Source organism: Pteropus vampyrus, unplaced genomic scaffold, assembly GCF_000151845.1.
Source record: "Pteropus vampyrus isolate Shadow unplaced genomic scaffold, Pvam_2.0 Scaffold78, whole genome shotgun sequence".
In the NCBI taxonomy this organism is placed as follows: domain Eukaryota; kingdom Metazoa; phylum Chordata; class Mammalia; order Chiroptera; family Pteropodidae; genus Pteropus; species Pteropus vampyrus.
The window spans coordinates 1,115,489-1,125,996 of NW_011888859.1; the positions used below are offsets into that span (position 1 = coordinate 1,115,489).

The following is a 10,508-nucleotide window of genomic DNA, read 5'->3' on the forward strand; positions in this document are numbered from 1 at the left end:
GGGGAGACAGAGTTCGGCTCAATCTATGAAAGAACTTGCTCCCGCTAGCCAGAAGGACAGAATGGCTATCCTGAAAGGGGGAACCGCTCCCCAACTGGCAGTGTTTCAAGCACAGACCGAGCAAAATATATAGGGAATCAAGGCATCATGTGGGCACCTGGATGAAATGCTATTTAAAAAGTCTCTCCAACTTTGAGTTCACACGATTCCTTTTCAGAGAGACATTTTTGTTTGAGATCACTTAATAACTTGTCACTGGCCTGGTACAGGCAGAGATCACTGTAAATCTACAAAGGAATTACTTATACTCTGGTTAATATTAAACAAAAAGTTTTGTAAATCTGAGAGTGCATCCAGGTCCGGGTAGTGCTTCGGTTCCTGCACTGAGTCTTGTCTGTGTATACACATAAACATACATGGTTTATCTACAGTACACATGTGGAAAGGAATATGGCACAGTGCAGTGTTTTTGTCAAGCTGTAAGCCAGAACCCATTAGTAAGTCCTGATATCAATTTAGTTGGCCCAAACAAGCTTAAAAAAAAAAAGCCCACTAAATAGAAATAGAAAACATTAGAGTACATTATTTAAGTAAGGATAAATTTTTATGTTTTCTGAAACTTAGATATATCTAAGTATGTATACAGAGTCACTATGTGTGTATAATATAAACTATATTTCTCACTTTGGGTTGTGGTCAAAGTTCAAAAGCTATTGGCACAGGTGCTAAAGAGTTCGGGCACAGAATTTGATTAATTTTAAAGATCAGAATAACAATCATGCCTATTTTATAGAATTGTTGAAAAGTTTAAACAAGTTGATCAATGGTAACTGCTCAGAACCATGGCTGGTGTTTGCAGATTACAGTTATTGTTGCACATACAGCTATGTTTAAGGCATCAAAATTTATGGGAAGTTAAAAAGCTAATCAAGTAACTTACACCTGAATTTTCATATGTTCATAATTTTGTTTTTAATGACTACTGATCAGAACAAGTGACTATGATCTTTTGATACATATTATGGTGCCTTGACCCCTCATTGGTCAAAAGAGGTTTATGAGTCATTTATTTGTGAGCTGGGATTTACTTATCTCAGCTCCTAAATTCTTCCCCGTTCTGTCCCCCTACTCTTAGTGTGAAATTCAAGAAAAGTAGTATATTAATTTCTTCCTTCCTCCCTTTGTAACCTAACTCTTGGCCCTTTCTCAAGAAATGGCCTAACCCTGCTTTGCCTGATCCTCGATCCGTTACATAGTTCTAATGCGTGGTTTGAAAAGGAGCAGAGGAATTAAGAGGACCCCAGGATAAAGGCAATAAACATCTACTCAGAAATAAAGTGATTTTAATTCAAATGGAAAAAATTAAAAGCTAGACAGAGCTGAAATTGTTGAATGTGAGGATGAATGAATGTTAACAGCCTCCTTTTCCAGTTATGTGATGCGCTGACTCCCGCAGGCACATGAAGGTATGAGCATAAGCATATGGAGCCATATGGCCAAAGTACAGTTACTGGAGTATAAGAATGAGTTATGTGCTTAAAAATTAGAACTGCTAGCGCTGTCTGTTCTTTTAAGGCTCTATGGAGTTAAAAAGAGCTGACAGGGTATGAGATTATGTTGGATGGAAGAAAGGAATCCTGTTAAGATGCATCAGGGAAGGCCAAAGTAGGCAGACCCTACTCTGAGAAAGCAGACAGATTTACTGAAGCTTGTTAAGCAAAATCACAGTATATTAGATTGGACATCAGAATTCCTTCTGTGACTGCTACAGCCGACCTGCTTCATTTGGGCCGGAGTGGGAAGAGCAGCAGGCATAAAGAAGACAGCAAATAAGAAAGTCAAGGCCAGTTCGGTGGAAATGGCAGAACCTGACCATCTCTAGAATCAGAACTGTAAAACTGGCTGCCCAGAGAGTTAGCCAACTCGAATCGACTCGCACAGTGCTTTTAAGATCTGAATTAACATTCAACAATAAACTGCGATTCCACACAAAACCCAGATTTCCATCACCTTGAGATCAAGGGGAAGATCTGCCAATACTCGACTAGGGTTGAAGGGGCCAGAGTCCCTCTTGCTCTCTACTGTCTCACGCCTGCTCCGCCACCATGTATGAAACTAACCAGGTGCATCCGTGCTAAAAATTTATACTATTTTGCACTCTCAAAAATGGGGCAAGGCAAAGCATTTAATCACTATTTGCATGAGAAAATTTATGCGCTCCAAATAGTCAGATTATAAATAAATCGTAAAACACAATCTGGTCTTACTTAGCCATGCCAGGATCTTCTTTGCAGATTTTCTGAAGAATGTCACATTTCCTTCTCTCCTCATGTCCTATTTAGTTTGGCTTGAAGTTCTAGCCAATGTCACATAGCTTACATGGCTTGTCACACTACTTTCTGTATCCTCCTTAAACACCCTAGATCTGAGTCTCTGTTTAAGTTATGGCTTCTTCTATTAATAAATGAGTCACAAAGTTTTTCAGTTTGACTTGGTGGGCATATCTTTTTTTTTTGGTTTTATTTTGTGTCTAAATTTCAAGACTGTATTTAAATCCATTTGGTAAAGGGAAAGAGGACCGTGAAGTGTCTTGTCTTTGCCTTTTTCCGTATTAATTAAAGGTGTTTGTGAGACACTTTCATTTTCATACATGTCTTTTTCTGAATTCTTATCATGAACTATTTATTAAGATTTCATATATACACACACATAGCAATTTTCAGGTTTTAAAATGAGGGTCAACGACTTGTTTTCAAATAAATGTGCCAAACTAACCTAAAATAGTTATTGGATTTAAGACCTAAATTTAGGACTTCTATTTTAAAATCTTAAAAACAAAACAAAACAACCCAAAGCCAAGAAAACCACTGCATTTCAGTCTGTTTGTTTTTCTGGCCATAGAAAACAGGCTCCAGCAGGTGGGGCTAGAAATCTATACATGATTCTTGTTTTAGAGCATCACACACTCTGATGGAACACTTGTCTGAAAAAAGTTTATTTTTATGCACATTCTATTACTGAAGAACATTAGTGCATTACAGCAATGTTGCTTCTATATTACTAAGGGAAAAAATGCATGTTTTTCCTGTTATGTACAGATTATAGGTGAAGGTTACTAAACACACATACATTTTATATTACTAATAAAATGCTTTGGCTTTTAAGCTTTTTAGCTTTTTTTATTGGCAAGTTTTAATTTTTTTATTTAAAAAGTTTTATTTAAACATGTCTAGCATACAATATTATACTAACTTCAGGTGTAACACCATAGCCATCAACATTTATAAAATTATGAACGCTTCACGAATTTGCGTGTCATCCTTGCATTCCAATTTTAGTATACAGGCTGCGGAAGTGAGCACAGCTTCTAAACTTTTTGACTACTACCCATGGTGAGAAATCCTTTCATATACACAGCACACATATACATATGTGCACACATACCTGTAACTGATACAAAGCTTCCCAAAACTGTATTTACTTTTACCATGAGTAAGGCATGCTAATACTTTCTATTCTATTTCATTGAAAGAAAAAATGGTTAACAACCCACCAATTACATTGCCAGTACACTGTGGTGATCATCTGACAACCACCTGAGGGCATTCCAGCACTGTCCCTCTCATGCCAGGCCCCACGCTGCTCAGAGCAGTGGTTCTTACGCTCCAGCATTCTCTTGAAGGGCAGGCCACGCCAAGCAGCAGCACTGTTGCCGCCATAAGTTCTGAGCCAGTCGGACAGGGGCTCAATAGCTCAGTAGGTTATGATCTCTGCTGATGAGACCAGGTAGAGTTGGCTCTGCTATAGAGGGTGACTAACCTCATTCGTCAGTTCCAAGTGCATGCTGTGTGGCGGAGGAAAGAGTCCCAGCTCAGGCGGATGCATGGGGAATGAGACCAAGCACACCTACTTTCTGGAACAAAGTAGAGTCCTTTCCTGTCTCAGTCTAAAGGGACAGAAAGGACTATAGCACCACGAAGGATTCGCCAGCCCCATGACACCCACGTGGAGATGGAGTGCCCCTACATCAGGGGCAGATAAAAGCCCGTCTCGGCCCCAGGGATAGAGTATCTAGTCACATCTCAAGACTGTCCACCTATGAAAGCACTTTAGAAATGCTTTTAGAAATGTAACTTTATTTCTATTATTTCCCTGTGCTTTTAGAAAGACAACACACTGTTTCTGTTTTTCTAACACCCTACATGAAGTCACGTCTATTATGTTACATAATCTCTCCTATATAAGGATCCAGGAAATAAATGACTCCTTAAATTTGGTGATGAGGATAGTTATTTTTTGTAAGACATTTTTATGTTTTTCTTTTTTTCTCCTGTCAGACGACAAGAAATATACAACTCAGGATTTCCTCCTTTCTTTAATCAGAACTAAATGTTCAACTAAATGAGTTATATCATACCTGATAACATTTATTTCTCTGTTCATGGCCATTATTTGTTCTATTGTAAATGTAATGCTTTTATTGTCTCATTTGAAATTGCATTAAATTTTGAAAATCTACTTAGAATCCTTTCCTGGAAGCAGAAAAAAAAAATCCTGAAGAATAAAAAATGGAATTCAGAAAAACTGCTTCCAAGTCTAAGGACAGCCCAGAGAAATAATGCCTCTTTGATAGTTTACAGTCGACAATGACAAAAAAAAGTGACATCTCTGACCTTAATGGCATCTTCATAAGAAGCCTGATTATGCTCTGTGCTGCTAGAATAAAAAAAGAAAAAAGGGAGTCGATCTTCCTCTTTTCTGTATTTGCCATGAATTTAGGTTTTTACACTTAATTTCATCTCCGTCACTTAGGTACTGAATTTCTCGAACTATCACAAAGCTAAACAATGTAATCGAAAAGTCAGGAGCGAAGAAGAAGAAATGATGAGAGCAGTTCATGCAAAACATTTCCATCCTTTATATCTGGGTTCAGAGAATTTACAAAAAACTAGAATTAAAAAAAAAAAATCATTAATCAACTCTTTACTTCATAACCTGGGGATCAGTAGTGACGGTCTATACACCTTCTCAAAGGAAGTCAACTGCACAGTAACAAACAAAACAACACGACACACAACCAGATGAGACGTGCTCTGGGTCTACTTCTCAGAACCACGATTTTTAGACAGACATTCTCATCTGTTTTCCGATAGATTCGGCGGCCCAAACGAGTTTTAAATAGTCTACATTCCTATTTTTAAGATCGAGGACTACAGACAAATCCTTCTGCTTCTTTTCCATCCTTTCCAACTTAAAAAACATTTATTAAGTATAAGGCACAGTTCCAGGTATTATGCAAGATACAAGGGTCAACGAAAGGCTTGACCCTGACCCTGAATATTTATCATTTAGAGAGGAAATGTGATTATAGCTGAGAAATTCTCACAAACCTTTTAATATTGAGTAAAAATACCCTATTCGACCTTCAAAGAATAAAAATGCAGAAACCTTCTTGCTGCCTTTCGCCATGTCACTTCAGCACCCCACGCCACGCAGCTACCATCCGCTAATGAATGCTTACCTGTCTGCATAGCTACCAAAAAAAAAAATCATCTTTTAATTTAATAAAGAATTTCTGCAGTTTGAATTTTTTTAAATGGCTATTTTTTTATAGTACCATTCCTAGACTAGATTTACTACCAGTTTTCTTTCTCAAAGAAGGCCAATAACTAACTCTTTCATAAATTATATTTTTATATTTAACAGTCTATATTTTGTCTTTCTATGTATCACTAATTCTCGAAATTAAGATCTGATTCCCTTTGGACATGACATGTTTTACTAACAGGCTACACAGATCTTGATTAAAAAAAATATGCTGAACTGGTCACCAGTTCTCTGACGCTTGCAGTAAAGCTGTGGTGGAGCATACACTGGTTTAGAAAGTGAACAATTATTACAGAACGGCCCTGCCACACAATTTTACCTCATTCGCAGACAGAAGGGGAAGGTTGGTCCTGGATGGCTGCCTGGTCCTCGACGCTTTCAGTGGTCTCTTGATCTGTGGAAAGTCCTGTTTAGGAACAAGCGTTTCTGTTGACGTCGATGAGTAATGCCTCTCTAATATCTTTACAAACCACTTAGGACCTAATAGATTTGGTCTGTGAGTCACTTTCCGGTGAGCACCCAGGGACTTCTTGCTTGGAAAGGGCGCGTTTTCATCTTGGCAATACGCAGTGTTTAATGCATAGAATATGCTTGCATTTGATATGCTCTGGTTCATGTCCAGAATCTGGGACTTATTCGAACCACCAGCTGCTCTATCAGGAAAGAACAAATCCAAGTTCTGGCTTCTTGCCAGGGTGCTGCACATTGTACTCTCAAATGCCTTAAGAGATTTTACTGTCTGATGAACAAGTTTTTGGCAGTGACATGCTTTTGACAAAATACAGTGAGATCCGGCCAGGGCTCTGAGAAGTCTGGCTGACATTTCCACATCCCAAACTAAAAAAAGAAAAAAAAAAAAAATCAAAGTCAAGTTTTTCTTAAAAATGTTTAAAACATACATACACACACGTTATATATAACACATATTTTCCTAGGTAATAGGCATACTTCTGTAAAAATTTTGCAAAACAGATACATCTTTACCTATGTCTAGTAAAAAAAATAATAATAAAAAAATAAATACAAGTATTTCTATTACTTTCCCTTTAGTCAACCTTTGGCCGCCTTGCTGGAAGATTATAAGATTATGAAGCTATTGACTAAGACCTCAAAAAAGAAAAAACAGAGTGATAGGATCTCTTCATTTATTTCATTAGCATATCAACTATTAAAAAATCTGTACTTACAAATTCCCTTATTCAAAACTTATTGTCTTTACAATGAGATAAGCATGAGATAGATAAGGCCAGGGAAGCCTCCATGAAACAACAGTGCTCCTGCAGCCAGGGTGCCAATGGTATCCTGAGGGCAGACATTTTCAACTGCTCATTTTAACTCAGTGGAAAAGGCCCTAGGCCCTACCAAAGGCCTGTAGGTATAAAGAAACACCTGGAGCTTGCCTAATTTTACATTAAGAGTCAGGAAAGGCTCTCAGAAAGATGTAAGCTGCTACTTGAATAGAAAGGTGCTTTTCAGGTTGGGGGTGGGCGTGGCTGGTGGAGGTGGGGTACAGGATGTCAGACACATGTATAAGTAATTTCCTCCCTTATTTATAGTATAAAATATTTGTTCTTTAAAAGTAAGCCTATAGTAAGCAATTAATAATAAATAATTCTTTTAAAAAATAACGTTAGGTGCTGGAGATACAGGTATGAATCAATGATCTCAGAATTCACAGTCCAGCAGGGGAAACAGACAAGAATGCGACAGGTACTAAAATAGGGGTATGTCCAAATTGCTACGGGGCGCAGAGAAGGAAGCACCTGGGGTGAGGGGTGGGTGGGACACATTCAAAGGGGTGACATTTGAACTGGGTCTCAAAAGGGCAGAGGATCAGCAAATCAAACACTCCAGGTACACAGTGCTGTTTACCTGACAAAAAACGTGCAGCTTCAAGGCAGGCAGGAGTAAAGTGCTTAAGGGATCAGGATAGAAAAGGAGCCAGGCGTCAGATCACAAAAGATCCCGAAGAGTTTCTTAGGTAGGAGGAAGCCAGAGCTTTCAAGCATGAGACTCACATGGTCAAAGGTATGTTTAAGAAACATATCTTTGGTAATGACATAGAGGAGGAACTGAGAGACCAAGACATTACTTACTGAGAACCTTCTACCGCAAAGCAATCTGCTTCACCTCACAATAATCCTAGAAGGCATTTTACAGGTCAAGAAACTGAGGCTTAGGCTGTGAGCAAGTTTGCAGAGATGTAATTAAAACCTAGGCTGTTCCAATTCCAAAATCACTTGTACCTACTGCACTCCATCACCTCCCTTTAGAAGAGGACAAGGATGAGTCACAGCAGCATTGAGGCAGAACCTGCTGCTTTCAAAATATCTTCAAAAGTTGGAATTCTATGTTTAGTGCCATATGAGAGTTATCATAGTTCACCTTTTACTGGTACTATTTAAAGATCTAATTATAAAACATTTTAGAAATCTGTGTACAAAGACCTGGATTCTTCCATACTATTCTAGGAAATTCTTACCTCCCAACTCTAAAGACTGCCTTCACACAGAGGCTATGTGTAACACCAGGGTTAAAAGCGACAGGATGGGACAAGCAAAGTTAATAGCTATTGGACAAACAAGAAGTGTGTTTTTTATTTTTGCTGAGAAAGATGTGTCGCATTTAAGGTACCCAACACAAAAAATACATAGGCTTTGTTAAAAATTAGCACACATCTTAGGAAAATGAAATTTTAATTGTACGAAGTAAATTTAAGGATAAAAAGTACTGGATTTTTAATTCCCTTAACAGCTTTACGTAACGTTTTAGCACTGGATTCAGATGCTCCTCCATGTTATCCTTGTTTAATTCTTGATGGTCTCCATTCCCATGCAGACTGGTAGAGGGCATGACTTTTACAATCCCTGACCCCCAAATTTCCTGACCTATCTTGTCTTCCATCCTTCCTCAGCTACTCAACTCTCAGGCTCATATGCTCCGAGCTGTGTAGTAGCCACTAGGCACATGTGGCTACTGAGCACTTGTAATGTGGCTCAATAAAATAAGAGAAACTTTCTCTTGTATGCTGAATTTTACACTGAATACAAAAAAGTAAAATATCTCAATAATTTTTAGATTGATTACTTGTTGAAAAAATATGTTTAGACATACTGGGATAAAGTAAAATTAATTTCATCCATTTATTTTTACTTTAAAAGCATCTAGAAAACTTGTTCCACATGTGGCTTGCCTTGTACTTCTATCGGACAGTGCTGCTCTAGACTGTGTCATTACTAATAACTGCACTCTCATTTTTCTCAATTTCAAGCATCCTACTCTCCAAACACCACTTCCGCTTTTCAGTTCACTTGTTACTCAATTCCAGCAATTCTTCAAATCCGAAAGGACCTACAACTCAACGATTTCACCACCTTTTTTAAAAAGAATTATTATTATTCATGCCTAAAGCACCTAGTCGTTCTAGGTGGTCTCCCATCCAAGTACTAACCAAGCCCCACCCTGCTTAAGCTTCCGAGATCAGACATTGGGCTTGTTCAGGGTGGCATGGTCATAGACCATGGACCGTGGCTCCACTGGGGCGCGAACCCAGGATCTTCTGCATGTAAAGCAGACGTGCTAACCGCTACACTATGGAACCACGTCCTCACCACCTTTTCACTGTCCCTTACTCCCCACTTCACTTCCTCCACACCCAGTTTATAGTCCATGGCCTACCATTATAATCTCTCTCCCACACCTCAAATCCCTTGCACCCTTCACTCTGCCACTTACATGACATAACCTCAATCTCAATTAAAAATAGTTCACCTAATTTGTGCCTGCAGCTGAGTGTGGCTGGAGACAGCCAACCAAGCAGGCCATCTGGTTTTACTTTAAAATCATGACTACTCATTTTGTGTGGGCTTTTCTGCTGCTCAATAATCTTAACTGTGTTTCCTTATCATATTCTACTCTACTCTCTCCTCAGACCTTCAATGCCTCCTCCTCTTCCACTCTCAATAATGATCTTGCTTCCACAAGCTCTTTGCCATCAACCACCTGCCCACCTATTGCTTCTGTGCCTGTATACTTTGTCTTCCCTTCTGCTATTTGAGATGAATTGCCCCTGGCTCCATTTAGAGCCAGGTCCCCCATCTGCATACTGAATCTCATCCGTTCCTGCCTACAGAAAGAATGATTAAACTCTACTGCCCTCCTTCCATGCTATTTATATTTCCCTCTTTATTGATGAATTCTTATTAGCAAACAACTATGCTTTAATTTCTCTCATCTTATAAAAACAAGTCTCCCCTGACTCCATTTTCCCTTCACTACATCTTTTCTCTAAGCTCTCTTCCTTTAAAGGTTTTATTTACTATCTCCAACTCCTCTGATTTTTCTCAAACACACTCCTATCAGACTTTCATCCCTACCACTTTACAAAAACCATCTTGTCAAGGCCACCAATGAATGACCTCTACATTTCTAAGTCCAATGGTCACTTCTCAGTCTTTGTTTTACCTGACTTAGCAACATCTGACACAGCTGATCACCCCACCCTCCTGGAAACATCTTCTGCCCTTGGCTTCCAGGAGACCACAATGGTCACTTACCTATCACATTGGTTGTCCTTTCGGTCTCTTTTGCTGGTTTCTCATCCCCTCAAGAATGGAAATGAGTAAAGGCTCAGTATTTGGGCTACTTTTCTATTCTCAGCTCTTAGTGATCTCACCCAATCTCATGGTCTTATATACAATCAATGAATATTAAATATTTATCTCTAAACCAGTCATTTGCATAAAAATGTAACATGCTCAAAACTCAGCTTCTGAAATCTTCCCAGTCTCTCCCATTCATGAAATAGCAATTACATCCTTATCTTTGCTAAAGTCAAAAACCTAGCCTGCCTTGACTCTTTACTTTGATCTCCATACCCATTCTGTCAGCAAATCCCACTA

The 10,508-nt window shown here is 38.7% G+C and overlaps 1 protein-coding gene across 2 annotated transcripts in view; it reads right to left on the bottom strand.

Moving 5' to 3' along the window:
• The window catches only part of RMND1 (required for meiotic nuclear division 1 homolog), a 37,448-nt gene that overhangs the window by 24,606 nt on the left and 2,334 nt on the right, over positions 1-10,508 (bottom strand). For both annotated transcript variants that reach the window (XR_896014.2, XM_011362691.2), the window contains exon 2: positions 5,927-6,444. Coding sequence is in view for 1 of the 2 variants with exons in the window: in XM_011362691.2 (XP_011360993.1) it covers positions 5,927-6,430 (504 nt within the window). In the remaining variant the exon portion in view is untranslated. The remainder of the gene's footprint in view (positions 1-5,926; positions 6,445-10,508) is intronic.